Source organism: Lampetra fluviatilis, chromosome 6 (genome assembly GCF_964198595.1).
Source record: "Lampetra fluviatilis chromosome 6, kcLamFluv1.1, whole genome shotgun sequence".
Taxonomy (NCBI): domain Eukaryota; kingdom Metazoa; phylum Chordata; class Hyperoartia; order Petromyzontiformes; family Petromyzontidae; genus Lampetra; species Lampetra fluviatilis.
The window spans coordinates 9894022-9910981 of NC_136280.1; the positions used below are offsets into that span (position 1 = coordinate 9894022).

Consider the following 16960-nt stretch of genomic DNA (forward strand, 5'->3'; position numbering starts at 1 on the left):
GGATGTCTATAAAGCCACTATCAGTTATTAACGAAGTACACTTAGATTGTTTGAGCTAGGTCGATAAACCTACATGAGTTTTAAACACAATAAAAGTGTATATGTCCGCCATGGTATTGGCAATACATATGTAATGACAGGGTGACACCTGCCGGCCTGTAAGGGTAATTACAGTTATAGCTGTATTACATAATGACTTATTATGAAGGGGCGTATCTCGGTAAAGGTTAAGGGCGGTGTCAGTTGAGAAGCCCTGGGAACCATCCCGAAGGGTCTAGTAGGTTCTATAAAGGGGGCGTGGCCAGAGGTGGAGCTTGGCCACGCCAGGCAGATATAAGGAGCACCGAACCAGAGCTTCGGGGCTATTAGTGTGGGGTCTGGGTCTTGGTTGCATTTTTGCCGTCATCATCTCTTCGTCTTCGACCACGTGGCTGTTCTTCTGCAAGACCAGCTCTGTCGCCGCCGCTACGCTCGTTAACCAGCCAGCGTAGCATGGGACAGAGATGGGCTGCGTGTTTGGACAGCCTAGGTGTAGCCGCGTTATGAAGTGTGTCGCCCTGTGTGCTCTTAATACATAAGAAGCCTTCTACTAGATGTGTGTCGGAAGTCGCTCACTGCACATATATCAAGGTGACGGAGAGTCTGAGGTCATTGCCAACATCTTAGGTCTGTTTCAAATGGCTTCTGTTGTGTGCTGTTGGAAGATCACTCGAGCTTTGAGTGGGAGATTCAATTGCTACACTTTTTACCACCACTATTGTGCAACATACAGAAAAATAAAACGTATTACTTTAATGGCTAAAGTAAATCGGATTATAAGACAAAGTAAATTGACATGATAAAAAACTGAAATATAGTAGAAAGCGACTCATTGGGATAAAAGGGGCTTATACTGCATCGCCTTAATATTACTTTCCATGCACCTCAGCAGAAAGAGCAATAAAATAATGACCTGACAATTAATTTGACATCGGTTATGTCCATAGTTTTATTTCAACTGTCATTCTTGGGATTGGGGTGGGTGTTTGGGGGATGAGATTAGTGTGCATGCAATAGAGTACAGTCACGTGCTAACAACCAGATAGATGCCTGCATTAATTGGCAGATAGTTTAGGACGCAGACTGCAGTTGTCCATCTTACTGTGCTCATTAAATGCATTGTTCGCAGTCGGGGAGGCATCTCGAAGACTGGGCTTCGGCGGGATTTGTTCGATTTGCAGAGCGACGTTGCCAGCGCAACCTTATGCCTCTGTGCTCCCCAGTCGCGCTGCTTGGACTCTGTTGGGGGAGGATGATATTCCGGAGTGGGCCTCGTGAGAAATGGTATATTTAAAGCCTCGCTGGGTGTGGAGTTGGAAGCAGCGGGTTGGAGGGAGGATCAGTGCTATAATCGTAGAGCATTAACGAATGATTTATGTGTCTCGCCAGCTCCCTGGCTGTGTGGAGAGGTCGGGCCAACACAGGGCTACTGGTGCACGGTCAGCGCATCGCTCATTCATAGGGCATGCGGTGGACAATGTCACTTGCTGATAGGCTCTGGCCTTTCGATTGGTATGGCGAATGCACTTGATACGTAATATGAGCGTGCATGTTCCATCAAGTAATGCTGACTTTTTAAAACTGTTTATGGATAATTTGATGCAAGCCCATAGCCAAATATATTTTATTCAAAACAAGTAAGGTACAAATGGGTTTTTACACTTTGTGGTCTCATCAATGTGGTGTTGCTGTGCTGCACCCATTATATTTTTTGTCTTAATAAAAATATGAGAAATAATTCCGAATGTACCCGCACTATTTATGTACAGAAGTGAGGTTGCAGGTGCATCTACGAAAATTTCTGCAATTGCATCCATTGTGTGTTCACTGCATTTGTAATATACTGTGTAAGGCAGGCGTTGTGCATAGCAAATCGAATTTGTGAGATGGAATGCTGCAATAAATGCACAATAAAGAATACAGTTATTGCAGACAAAGCTATTTCTAATACTATTACAATCTAAACATTTCCTGGCCTAATTTAGAACAGGATATGTACTTGGAATGGCTTACTCTTGGAACGGAGCGCAAACAAATGATGTCAAGGGAGGGAGGGACGGACTAGCTAGTTAGGATACCTAATTTTTTTTACTATCGGTTAACATATTGTTGTTCATTTTTCATACATTTATTTATCAGTCCCATGTTGGGTCAGGCAAGGGGGTTACTTAGTTGAAACAAAATTAAACCACGAGTACAGTCGCCAAACAAGGTTGAGAACTACTGCGTAAAAAAATTGTCGTTTTTTGTATGTATGTTAATCAGTGCTTGGCCACGGTAAAGCTTCCTGTAATCTCCATATCTTCATATATATAAAAGGCAAAGTTGTGATTGCGTGTCTGGTCAAAATGTTTAGCATACTTCCCGACATGCAACAAACTTGAAATTTGCCATGTGGGTACTTTCCAGACTACACCATGCAAAAAATATAAAAATACACTTTTGTGTTTTTTTGGGGGGGGCTCAATAATGCAAATAAAATTTGCACGGCAAGTGAGCTGTGACGTCAAATCTGTCACGTGAGTCACACATGTGGAAGCGTAACGCATTGTAGTGTAGTGGTTAGCGCACTGCACTACGAACCCGGCGACCGGAGTTCGATTCCCGCTCACGGCCACCACCGGTGACGACTCAGCCTCAAACGAGTAACTGCTGTGGTGTGTGAACATCGCCACTGGGGAGACAAAGGTGGCCGGGCGTGGTCAGTCCAAGTCCCGGGCGAAGCCGGGTAGTAAAGCTAGTGTATTATAAAAAGTTTTTGCTGTCTGCCTGGCTGGGCCACTCACCTAGCGCGCACTGACTGGCTGGAGGTCATGCGGGTGGGGGCACCGAGGGGAAGTGTGGTTAGGGGGGGGAGCAGTGGTGAGCGTTGGGGAGGCAATCGGGGAGGGTTGTGAGCGAAGGGGGGCACAGGTGAGGGGGGGGGCGACTGCGGGATATGGAGTGAGGTTGGGGTGGAGGGCGTTGGGGAGTGGGGGGGGGGGTCCGTTGATGAACGACATCTATTATCAGGAAAAAAAAGTTTTGCTGGCTGGAGGGAGGGACGGACGATCGGTCAAGTCCAAAGGACGTTCAGGCTGCTGGTCTTACACGAAAGTCGTTTTTTTCACACTGTATTGCCAAATTGTTGTTTTTGGAATGAAAATAAAACCAACTAATAAGGATAAGCAACTGTTTACTAGCAGACGGCTCTGAGCCAGTCTACAGTACTCTTAGCCTACACTCAGGTGGTTAAAGTAGTTTCTAGGTATCGGACTCGAGTGTGCACAGTGCTGTCGGTTACGATCGGCTAATTTGCCGTCGCACTGGCTCTGTTGACCTTTAAATATCAATGCAAATAGTAGTATTGATTATTTTATTTTTTATGTGCACAGGACTGTTGGGTTTTACATTCCGTCGGCACAAACATGACCGTGTATGCTCAATAAACATGCTGTATAAATACATATACAGTGATGTAGGCATGTACCGTTACCGCGATTGTCACAATTCAATTCATAACATATATTTTTTATTTTTACTGTCTAGTTTGCATTGTTTTGTCTCATTTGTAAAGTTGTATCCACTACATTAGCCAACATGTGCATCTAATTTGATACAAAAAAACGAATTCGGTGCTCGTTTACAATTCAATGCATGTATCGTGATCATAATAATCGATCTTAGTAAAATAATTGATGGATGGTTACATCCTTCCTCTTGCGTATAAAATACGTGTATGATCTACAGCATACTTTCCTGTAATACGGTACTGTTTTCTACTCGTATGTATGACATGGGAGTTGAGTACAGCACTGGTTAGCCACTCCGCTATGAACCCAGCGACTTGAGTTTAGTTCCCAGCCATGGCTAATATCTGTGGTCAGTGATGTGAGAAACCGGTCTGCCTGCACCAACCTGCGCTGACCAGCATCGTGAAGTTTGGTCTAAAACCCCCATGGCTCAGATGGCGTGGGTGGGTTGAGAATGTATTGCATTTATTATTCATGCATATGACATGATGGTTTCAGGGACAAAAAAAATGTGTCATAGCTTTGAGAGGAGCTGGTATTCGTTTAAAAGCGATAGTGAAAGTGAACCACCACTTTTTAATGTGTTGCGTTGCCTCCACTGTCTTGCATTGCGTTCATAAAAATATAAGTGAGAGGGATTTATTGATTGTGATATACTATTCTACATTCAACAGTAGCCTGCGGATACTTTATTTCATATGATGAAATTCCAATTTTCAGGTTTATCCCTTTTTGTTGAAGAAAACCTGATATAGTTTCTGCTGTAAGGGAATGAAATGTACTGTACTGTATAATTTTTTAAATTGAATTTTAGTCTCCTGAGGGTCCTTGTGATGAACCACTTGACCATATATAGCATTAAATATATATTTTTCGTCTATATGTTTTTTAACCTCACATTGTGTATATTAGAGGTGCATTGATTCATCGATTAATATAAATTCTTAAGACAACATTACATACATCGAATCAAGTCTTTGCTTGTATGTTGTATGTAATGGGTTCACGTGACCCTCCGCAGCCACCAGTGGCCGCTACATTCACCACAGTGTCAAAACAAACATTTTTGAATTCTCAACCTGGAATCGGGCGGTTAATTGTTACACCTTCAAAGTATATTAACCCAGGAAGGTCCTCCTTTTGGAGTGATTAGCAAACTCCGTTCATGAATGTTTGGTATTCGGGAGGAAATTGGAGTACCTGGAGAAAACCCACACGAGTGAGAAGGTGACACTCGGGACTGCCATCTCCTGAGCACATCACGGAGCCCTTGTCCGCAATACCTGGAAAGCCCTGGTGGTCACTCATTCGAGCGCTACTTGCGCTCTACCATGCTTGGCGTACGAGATCTGATGATATTTTGCCTACTGTATTTGGGTTATTTTGTTTGTGGGTAGACCTTTCCGCAGATTGTGTCATGAGAGCGACTTACGCAAATGTTTGTCTTTAGTTGTAGCATCGGGTTGCAGGTTTCAGGCTGCTGTGTAGGCCCGCACACACGCATTCAACCCCTTTCCGTCTGGCAACAGTTGAAGAGAGTTGCATATTTAGCCACCTTGTTTAACCTTTATGATCAATGACTGCCCAGTTGTTTCATCTGCTTCTGTCATTTGTCATGACTCTAATATTCTCGTGGGAGTTGGTGAGGAAATGGGTGGTATTGATAAAACAGCGACTAGCTGTAATTTTCTTAGGGCAAGTGCATTTAAGAAGGATATATTATATAGCATCTATATGAAGGTGATTCCATTTAGCACTGATCTCACATTGTGTCCGGAAAGACACTAACTTTTGATTTCACCAGGTGAGGCGCACTGAGCTACATAGCTTTTTAAGAAGTGGCCTGGCCAAAAATTATAGCTCAACGAAGTGGTTTATCATCTGGAAATGTGTAGCAGCCAAATTCTCTAAACGCATGTTTTTATATGTGGAGAGGTACACCGGAGGACCCAGACAAAATTCCTCACAGCCATGGGGAGAACATGCAAACTCCAAATATACAGGTGTCAGGGTTGGGATCGAACCCACGAACTCCTTCATACTAGGCAAGGGAGTTAACATCTTGCCACTGAACTGCATGAGTTACATTGTACTGGAAAACCCCACGCAAAATCTATTGGCTCCTCTAGCTAGATTCATAAGATGAAACTGGCCTTGTTAAAGCATGGAGACCAGTAAAGACCAATACAGCTCATTAACCTAGTCCTTGCAATTATATTTGTCCTGCAACTAATAAATTGTCCAGGTTCAGAGTAACAAAAACAGCAACCGTCGTTGGTGTCGTGTGTTTTCTGTTAACGTCAATATGACCAATGCTTTTGCTTTTAGCATTCTTGTGTGCTTTATATTTATGCAACAATTGCCGATGCCGTGCCTTGTTATTTTCCACCCACTGCACTCTTACTGGGATTGTGCTATAGTTTTAGAACTTAAAGTATGTACGCAAAAAAATTACTTTTACCACATTTTCGGTAATAACCTCCGTTGTCACATATTTCTCTCTCAACAGCGATGTTTGGATCTAATTACGTACATGCAAGCAATCATGTCGGCCCTGCTAAATAAGTGCGCACTTGTGTTTGTGTGTGTGTGTGTTTCATGCAGACGGTGAGCGTAAACAAGGCCATCAACAGCCAGGAGGTTCCTGTCAAGGAAAAGCATGCTCGCAATATCCTTTATATTCAACATCCACACACCCATACACATTCCGGGATGGTACGCTTCAGAATGAATAAAAAAAATTGCAGGGAACTCTTCTAATTTTGCCAACGGCATCATGTCATCGATAATAAAGTTAGTCCTTGCAACGAGTTCCAGATATGTATTTGTCTGGAATCTCAAGGAGGTGCATCACCCGTGTTAGAGAATGGCCTGCAGAAGATGATATCACAACCACTCTATAGCCTTTCTAGTAACCACTTTATCACATTGTGGGCACTGCACTCCCCCCCCCCCACACATACCCTGCTTTAGAGATTGCAGTAAAATACATTTATTTTTTTATTCTCTGCTTACATGGTGCCAGATTAGTTACAAAAACTAATTTAACGTGATGCTTTTTTGCATAGTCTTTGTTAACCATGTCAAGGCATTGTTTATTCTTGGGAACTCTGTTTAATCATGGGTGACTGAAACCCAAATTCGAAACCAAGGATATCAGTGGTTACCTATGTATGTAGATTGAACTTCTTTCGCGCACCATATGTAGCCAACCGTGCTGATGGAAAGCGTGGCTCGCCACTGCGATCTTTGAGCCAACCAGTGACCGAACAAAAAGTTCACAAATTTCTGCTGTTGTCCTTAGCACCCTGTTGCTCGTTTTACTGTGCATCCTGGGCACGTACCAGGAGAAAGGTGCCCACACCTTCTGGTCCGTGGTCAATCGCCTGCCACTGTCCAGCAATGCCGTGCTGAGCTGGAAGTTCTGTCACGTGTTTCACAAGCTGCTTCGCGATGGCCACCACAACGTGAGTTGGCGTGCGAGCGTTTGTCTGACTGTGGTCACATGTGCTTCTGGCCGTGACGACGCTCTTTCCATACGCATGTGTCTTTGCGTGTTGGAAGGCACACGTTAATTTTGTGGGATGAGCCAGCGCGTGTGTGCATCTCTAAATCTTAAAAAACTAATTATAAAATAATTCACAGCCCTGTGCCAAGTCACTGCTGGATAAAGGCCTCCCAACACAATGTCAGTAACAGGGGATGTTTGACTATGCTTCACATCGCTCAGTTTGGATTGGTGAAGGAGGGGGAGAGGGGGTCAGGGCAAGTTCATATATTACCTTGTGCACTGATGTTAGCCATGGCTGGGAATCCGTCGGGTCACTGGGTTTTTAATGTAATCTGCTAACCAGTGGACTTAACACTGCACCACCGCCCCCATCTATAACCCTAACCATGCTCTAATCCTAATCTGTATCCTTAAGTATTGCTAATCCATATCTATAATTGTAACTTAACTTGTACCACTATAAACCATGGCGTTTATTTCTGGTTATAACTTGTTTTTGTCAGAACTTGACCAGAGATTCTCAAGCCTCCAGTCCTCGCTGTTTCCTGCAATTCACCTTGACATATTTGCCAGTGATATTGCCATTGTGATTTTTTTGACAACTGGCATGGCATACAAAATACAACTCCTGCAATGAAGTTAATGGGATTATTAATGTGCATGACCAGATGGTGTGCTTGATTAATGTTGTTCCTGTGAAATGTTACATTTAATGTAAGGGAGGAAACCGGAGTACCCGTAGAAAGCCCACCATGCGCATGAGAGGGTAGCAACTCTAAACATATTCATTAAAAAAATCTACTGCTATACCACTACCTCATGGTCACCTTGCAGCCCATTCTTACAATATTTGACATGACAAAGCATTGTTAAATTTCTAGACAGACTGCAGTCTATAATGGAGCATCGATTTTGCCCATAGCCATAAAAGACAAAGATCTCCATATAGTCTCAGCAGACTGTTGGGAAAGTGCTGTTAGCGAGCGTCGATGAAGGCCAGTAAGGCACATGAGGGGTGGGTCGCCAGCAACACGCCCGGCCGCCTTCATCTCCTGAGCGGCGATGTTTACACATCGCATTAGGTACTTGTTTAAGGCTGAGTCGATCTAGGGGAGGACCAGGACCGGTTCAGATAATCGTCACTAGTGTTGGCCATGAGTGGTAATTGAATTTGGGTCGCCGGGTTCAAAATCCACTATACAACCGCTCCCCACAGCCACAGTACATGGCATCACAGACACTGGGCCACGCTGTTGTCATCTCTCTCCTCTGCCTTCCATCCTGGGGCACAGCAAGAAATGTAGCCACATTTTTTCACAGTTCCGCATATGGGTATGGTTACAGAGGAATAGCGGAAACATAAATATATAAATATCCTGAGTATGTACAGCATGTTAACACACGTTTTGTAAAACTATAGACCACAGAACATTCGCAATGTCAATGCCCTCTAGGGTTTACTGTTATGAGACATACATGTGTTACCTTTAGAAAAAAAGCTTCTAAATAATCAAGTGATCTGGAGGAAGGTTCGACATGTTTGGCTATTACAAATAACATGCATTTATTCATACGGTTAACAACATTTTGTGCATGTGACGAGGCGTTCAGAGCTAGCACCACAGCCGTTCGTATATACTTGCTACATTTGGCCCAGCTACTTAAGCACCGATTGTATATAGGGAGGCCCTTGTTGCAATCTCCATCATGTGGAAATGTATTCTATGCTGTTTCTTGTGAGAATTATCTATGCAATTGAGTCTTGCATTAGTTTGTTTAGTTTGCTGGAGTCCACTTCTAACATATTGCAGTGGCAAATTATGGATTGTTCAACAAAACCAAGCATTAGTTTAATATTTAAAAAAATGCATTACATAGCTTCTGAAGTAACGTGAAATAAGAATGTATTGTATTCATTCAATATTGTGGATGTTCAGAGAGATATTTAGTGTAGCATGAAGCTATTTGTAAATACTTGGCAGCTAGATAATGCTAGGGATTTGGTTGAATGAGTGAATCCTTCATATATTACATTTTACATTAATCTGGAATGGAACACTCAGTTAATCGAATGCTGCACGTCTGCTGCTGCTGTTTTGTGAGAAATCCATTTTACATTATCAGGATGCCGCGATGCCACACTTGCAGCACATTATGTAATGCATAACATTAGAATATATGCGTCTGAGTCATCACAATAAATTAGCTTATGTTGAGCTGGCGTATAAAGCTATCATTGTCTTGCAGGTTTTGAAGGATTCCTTGCGTTACAAGAGTGAGCTGAACGACATGGGAAGAATGTGGGTAAGTTATGAGCTGTCTCAACGGTGTGTATGCATGTGGCAGATAGTGAAACAAATAAACACGCCTCTATGCAATTTGTTTCTTGCAATTTATATGTAATTAATTATAAAGCAGTATCAATTATGAATTTGGCGCACTATCAATTTGCTACAGCTGCGTTCCTTGGTTGTAGTTGTACCATGTAATTATATTTCCTTATCTGTAATTAACTACATAGTGGTGTAGTAATGTGAATGTCCCCTGACAGGTGACATTCAATTTAATGTGTTTACCCGATTTCAAGATATTTCATGCATGATGATACTATGTGCAGAATCAAATCTTTGATTTGGAAGTGAAGCTATCGATATTGAGTAGACAATAGACAGGCAGCCAGCAGTTGTTTAGGAATAAATACCAATTCTACTTTAACCCTGGTGGGTTGATACGCACATTTTTTTATGTGCACATATGTGAATGCGAATGGAAATGTATTTGTATGCATGTAAATATATCCCAAATACCAACGGTGTTTGTATTAGTATCGTTGCATAGGAAAGGTTAACATCACCAGTGGGTCGGATTTATTCAGAGTCTTGCGCGATCATTATTGGGGTTGGCAGTGTCTGCGTTTACATGTCTGTGGTTGCCGTCTCACAAGGGTCGTTGTGAGACGAGTGTGAAGTCACTGGGGCGTCTCTGTGACTTGCCCTTTTTCACGTGATCATCCGGGCCGGGCGGAACAGCGGACTCACTGTGTGCCAGCTCGCGTGCCACACCCCCCCCCCCCCACCGAGCCGGCTGCGTGCGTGCGTCACTGCCCCCTCGCGGGGCCTGTGCTCTAGGGCCCCCGTCGGTCCTGGAGACGCGTGGCCCTTGTGCGGGCGCTGACGTCGCGCAGCTGAAAGCCATTAAGACCCCACTCTGCGCGGCGGTTTTTACAATCCCGCGCAATGACACATGGGAGTTGCAGAGTTTAATGGGAAACGTATAAACACAGAGCTGGGGAGGTCTGGGGGGGGGGGGGGGTGTGGGATTGTGACCGGAAAAAATTGTACCCCCACATGGAAGGAAGTATGTGTGTACACTCAAGCTATAGATGTGTGCAGTGTATCTGTTTAATATACATATGCTATACATTTTCAATTGTGACCCGCAGTGTGACAGTGTTGCCATTAAGAGTAGTTTGTTATGTGCATGCTCATCAAACATGTCTCATGCACGGCAAGCATGTGTTTCAAGTATGTCAAGTTAAACACATATTTCACAATTTAGCATGCCATGCTGTAAAGTGCCTTTCTTCCACACGCTTGAGCTGATTACTCATGAATAGACCAATGTAACCCTGGTGAGGGATACCTTCTAGCTGAATTGGATATGCTTTATTTACCGTACATTTATAACTGAACACAATACAGGGTGACCATGAAAGCCCTCCCTGGGTTTAAAGTGTAGGGTATCTTCATGACAAATGTTGCAGTGTGTGGGCGGAAATAGAACGACTGAAACGTTTGTTTAATGATTAAATGGAGTGTTGATTTAATTTTGCTCATAGGTAAAATGAATGAAAATGTGAATACAATAGTTAATTCAAACTTACACATTTTTCTTAAGTTGAACAGACTGCATCCATCATGGCGGTATTTTTGTGTGAATATTCCACGCATTTTTCTCCCCTAATAAAAACACTTCTTAATAGCTGTTGTAATTTAGTTGTAAATGAAATACATCTATCAGCGAAAGTACACACCACTGCTTTTAACAGTGACTGTACCAACTGAGCTGCAGACTTTGCACGATGATGAGAATGTATTGCAAACAATGCTTGGAGAATTGCACTTTTATGTGCTGCAGGGACATTTGAATGAAGGATATGGTCGGATGGTGAGCATGTACGTGAAGCTGCTCATTACCAAGATGGATTTCCATATAAAGGTGTGTATTTGAAATGAGTTGTGTTAGTGCATTAGTGTTGCAGCATGTCTCACATTTTTATATAGATAGAATATATTTAGCTTAAGTCACTTTTAAAGGAAACTATAGCATATTCTTAGGTTTTTTCGGTAAAGTCACGTAGGTAAAACATTAAAATTAATGAAAGTAAAATAAAATAGAAAATAAATAAAAATCACGACGTTTCGGAGGCAACACAAATCTCCGTCATCAGGTGGGACCGTCACAGCCAGATTTGCTGCATCATTTTTTATTTTATTTTACTTTCATTAATTTTAATGTTTTACCTACGTGACTTTACCGAAAAAACCAAAGAATATGAATCCTTGCAGTCACGAAAGCTTCAAATCTAAAACTATAGCATGCCACAGGAGCAGCAAATAATCGATACGTGCTCGTATTAAGACATTTCCAATACCTTCAAACCAAATACGATTAACATAGCAAGTAATATATGTTTTCTGTCACAGCCAAAGTAGTTTAGAAATGGAAGTTTAGAAAACAGGTTGTAAGTCGTATGAAATTAACCTATTTTATTTGAGTATTTTGTAACATCTAGCAATGTCCCTCCACTGGTGGATTCTATCAATTGTCTCGATTTAGGAATTATTATATATTTCTAACACTGGTGAATGTATGAGCCATTAGTGTCTGGCATGGTCATTTGAAGCGATGACATAAAACATATGAATGGAACAATATTGATTCCTTCATGTGCTTAATTAATAATCGTGGAACATGCATTGTTACACCTAGTTATAACCAAATATGTTTAGAAATCTGGATGTTAATGTTTTTGTTTTTGACTGGTTGTAAGTCTTATAGAATGGTGCTTATTTGCTTTAGAAATACAGATTGCAGTTCAACGTATATTGGTGTATTTACATCCTGAATATGTTTGGATTCGATTTTTTCATAAAAATGCAGTGTGTTACATGGAAATATGAGAGCAATGTTTCCGTGTAATATATGGCTCAACTGATTTAATTTGCAAAGGCGTATTTATTTGAAATTTTAAAATGAGAGCTTGGAAAAAACTAGTAACCCACTGGCAATCTCAAATTCCCATAAATAATGGAAAGCTGCCTTGTAAACAAGCTGATTGGCGATGCTCTGTTTACAGACTGTGATTAATAATACATTATTTCCAAATGAATTGCTAAAAAAATATTCTCAGTCACATATTCTTGGTACTTTCGGTAAAGTCACGTAGAAGGGAAGTAATAAAATAATATAAATATTATTTATTGTTTAATAAAATAATATAAATATTATTTATTGTTTTAAATATTATTGTTTTATATTTATATTATTTTATTATTTCCCAGAATATGAATCCCTGCAGTAACGGAAGCTTTAAATCAACATTCTCAGTCACAGTTAGATTGTGCTTTCTTATTGTTTTAACTCGTCATTACAATCATTCTCATTGAAGTGGAAACATGCTGGTGTTAAGTTTTGCGAAATGTAATTGAAAATTATTGCCAATTATGGGTGTTTAATTATGAACATGAGCAGCCAAAGACAAAGATCTTCCTTAACCTCATCATACTGTTGGGGCAAGTGTCGTTAGCGGTCACCTATGAAGGCCGGCACGTCACACGCAGGGGGTGGGTCGCCAGCACCACGCCCGGTCGCCTTTATCCCCAGTGGCGATTTTTACACATCGCACCAGGTACTCATTTGAGGCTGACTCGAACTAGGGGAGGCCCAGAACCGATTCAGATAATCGTCACTGGTGGCCGTGAGCGGGAATCGAAGTCTGGTCGCCGGGTTCGTAACGCAGACGCACGCACACACACACAGCATTCTGCTAAGTATGCTTGTCATCCTTCTTCCATGTGAATTTTGTGGAGGTCAGTTGCGCTAGTTGGAGGTCAGTTGCACTAGTTTACTCGCTGTTCTCTGGTCTCTTACTGTACAGAACCCAGCCTTCCCCGGGAACCTCATGATGACGGACGCTCAGCTGGAGGCAACGGGGGAGAACGACGTTAATAATTTGTGAGCATTTGTCTCCAGGGCCCGAGTGGCTCTGCTTGCGTTTTATTTCTGAGCGGAGGAGGTGGCAGGTTGATGGGGGCCACAGCTTCTCTTGGCTGTTGTGGTCTTGTTTGTCAATATATGCTGTGGACTGCTATTGTATATATATATAAAGCGGTGTTTAATAAGAACCTCTTTAATGCTCGTACAAGTTATGCATATCAGGTAATCTTTCAGGACCAACATTAGGATGTGCTGATTGTGTTTTCCAGTTAAAGCATGTGCTACAGCTAAACTGGGACAGTGGGAATGTGCCTTCTGCCTTCGCGGGCAATCGGTGGCCCCTGTGGTGGCGAGATGTTAACTACCTCTTCAGCTATGCAGGAGTTTGTGGGTTTGATTCCGACTCTGACGCCTAAATATTTGGAGTTTACATGTTCTCCCCATAGTAGCGTGGATTTTTCTCAGGGTCCTCTGCTTTTTCCTCTCAACATTTAGAAACAAGTGTTTAGAGTACAGATCTAGATTGAAGTGTTTCGAGTATTTGACTGCAATAAATTTCCATGCGATAAGCTGCTTTGTTGAGCTATCATTTGTGGTCAGGTCGCTTCTGAAAAAGAGCTATAGAGCTCAGAGGGCCTTACCTGGTAAAATTCAAAAAGTTGTATATTTTAAATTTAGTGGCATATCCAAACAGGAGGCAATAGGGGTGACCCACCCCACCCTCCTACCCTCAATCCCTCCCCCAAATCCCTCACCATGAGAATTAGAAAATTGGTACTTATTGATATTTGCCAGAGACCATACCGTTAAATTGTTTTCTATTAATGCAGGAACCTAATTAAACACTTTAGCATTAAAACACTCTTCCGTGATTTATAATCCAATTTGTTTTAACTTTTTATCAATTTAAATGATAATTATACGTTTCAATGTTTTCTTTGACTTAAAAAATATACTTTTTGTGATTTTTTCCAGTTTCCAGCTGACAGTGGAAATGTTTGATTACTTGGAATGTGAACTCATCCTCTTCAATGCTGGTGAGGACTTGACACAGTCTGGATTGACTCGGAACTTGCTGCTCATTCGCACATTTGAGTCGCACCTTGTGGTCATTGTGATGCATTTCATATCGTGAGCCCAGATACAGTTAGATATGGTCCCATTATTTGATCATGTCCGTATTGCAATGTACAGAAGCGTTGGACCTCTATTCATAGTTAATTGAGCGTGAACTGGTGTGGATCAACAACTTTGGGAAATTTTAATGCGAGGCTTTTTCCTTATGTGATATGGCTAGTACCAATGGTAGATTGTCCTTTTTGTTTTGGCTATACAGTATGTATAAATGTAAGGGTCATGTAAGGACCCCTTGTGGTAATTAATAGATTTATAAATGCACAGTTGCTGGGAAGCGGCGCATTGGATTGGCCGGAATGTTAAATTGGGGTAAAAGGCTGGAACGCAGGATGACGAGGTAACAGATGGTCAGCGGTGGAGAAGGAAGAGAGAAGGTGTTTGTTGGAGAAGAGAAGGAGGAGGGGCAGAGAGGGAAGATTCTGGAAGGTTCTGGAAGGTATGGGGGAGAGAGAATAAAAGGCGAGCTTGGAGAGAGAAATGGGGCTTTTGGCCGGTGAAGCTTTCTACGAGTGGGCGTTTTGTGTTGCTGGAATAATGAAGTTCCTTTACCAGGATTAATCATGTGGACTCCCTTTCACTTATAAAGGAAGAGTAACATAGCATTGGTAGGGCTTTGGTGTTTACATTTTTGGTATCATTATTTTTATGAGAATATGTTTATTTGGGTCAACTGTCCCAGAAAAGCTCCAATCAGTTTGCAGCAGACAGTGAAAGGCACGGATCTGCAAATCTTTAATGTAAAAATCAATCATTTGGATGGAAATAAAAGTATTGAGGACGTTCTCCATCAGGTTCAGGCGGTGAGAAGTCTAATTAGAACAATGCTGAAAAAGCAGATTATTGAAGCAAGTTCTGAAAGGCAAGATGTTGGGATAGAGGCCAAGAGGCAAACGAGGAAAGATGCTGCTTGAGGGATGTATAAAGAAAGGAAAGGAGATCGCACAGTAAATTGCAGAAGAAAGCTCGAGATCAGACAGGATGGGGGAGTTTTTAGCCAGGAACCTGCCATTGGCCAGAGGAGTATAGAAGAGGAAATAGCAAAACTTAAGTCCTGTTTGAAGAGTGATGAGGCTAACTCCTAGTCACCCGTCACTATGGTGAGAATTGTATGTGCTTCTCATGCCCTCAACTGCAAGGTTAATGCCGTTGAGCTGCTCGTGCACAAAGTAGGTGTGAGGACACTATGGGAGTGCATAGAGAAGGAGGAGATATTACGTCTGCTTTGCTCACATGCATGGAATTTTGATGAAAAAAAAGCGTTTGATGTTTCAACAAGCTATCGAATGAAATGACAATTAGTTTTTTTGTCATGAGAAAAGAATGACAACTTAAATCTACATCCCAGTGTCTTACGTCTTAGGAGATGGGCATTTATTTTGTAATGGATTAATTGCACAGTTAAAAGAGCATTTGATGGCTCACCATACATATAAAAACTTAAAGTATTTAGGGCCACCCTGTGATCTTATTTTTACAATGCGTGAGCTATAAGCTAGCTTTTAAAATACTTTGCTCTCGCTGAAAATTATGTGGCATTTGTATTCGTGACATAATTTTCCATCAGCAGCAGGCTCTCTTATCTAAAGCTCCCCATAAGCCTGCAAATGCACTTCGGACACCAAGTATTCAATGTTGTTTGTATCTTGAATGCAGAGAGTGTGAGCAGTGTTCTAACCTAATTTTTTTTAATATATTTTTGAAAATGTTAATAGAGTGGTGGTGCAGTGGTCGGCGCACTGCCTTATTGAACCCAGTTACCTGAGTTTGATATCCAGTCAGGGTTGACATCAGTGACGAGTAATAACTGTTATTGGGCCCCTCACTTCACCAACAGCGTGGTGAAGTATGGGCAAACTCCCATGCCCGACAGGGAATATAGGGACCTTCATCCGATAGTGTACTGACAAATGGCTGTAATTTATTCTTCTCATTTTTAATTATTTATAGAATCCCCCTTGCATATGGCATGATGATGTATCCTGTGGTGTGTCAGGCAGTTAATTTTTTTTTGTGGCATGACACGAACCTTATTGATCGTTAAGTAGTGCTAAATGTTAATCCTGCACTGCACTTTCATAATTTATAGCAAGTCACTGCTCAGTCATCTTCTATTATTACTATGCAGAATTATTTTAATATCTTACTACATTCGAAATTCTGCATTAATTTCATTCAGTACTGCATGATGATGATAAAAGCAGTTAAATAATAATGAACCAGCTCTGGTTATATTGAAGAGATAACGTTGGATGTAATAAAAATAATTTCATAACATATAACCACATATAATGACCATACAATATTGTACGCAATATATTAACATGTGTATAAAATGGGCATAAAATGTTGTATGGTCATTATATGTGGTTATATATTACGCAGACCAGAATTAATGTGAATCGGAACTAAGGTGTAACTAATCATCCCCACCTTCCCTGGTGAGTCACAAATGTAACACGTTCCTTTGGAGTGGGCAGGTAGGAGCTTGGTTGGACAGCGCATTCGTGCACGACAGACAAATATGCACGACAGACAGACAAAT

The 16960-nt window shown here is 41.6% G+C and overlaps 1 protein-coding gene across 4 annotated transcripts in view; it reads left to right on the forward strand.

The window, feature by feature from the left end:
• Positions 1 to 16960, forward strand: part of LOC144933141 (huntingtin-interacting protein 1-like) — a 124627-nt gene that overhangs the window by 42886 nt on the left and 64781 nt on the right. For all 4 annotated transcript variants that reach the window (XM_078857730.1, XM_078857727.1, XM_078857728.1 and 1 more), the window contains exons 2-7: positions 6156 to 6219; positions 6876 to 7018; positions 9310 to 9366; positions 11200 to 11280; positions 13223 to 13299; positions 14257 to 14318. In XM_078857730.1, the coding sequence (XP_078713856.1) occupies positions 6156 to 6219; positions 6876 to 7018; positions 9310 to 9366; positions 11200 to 11280; positions 13223 to 13299; positions 14257 to 14318 (484 nt within the window). The remainder of the gene's footprint in view (positions 1 to 6155; positions 6220 to 6875; positions 7019 to 9309; positions 9367 to 11199; positions 11281 to 13222; positions 13300 to 14256; positions 14319 to 16960) is intronic.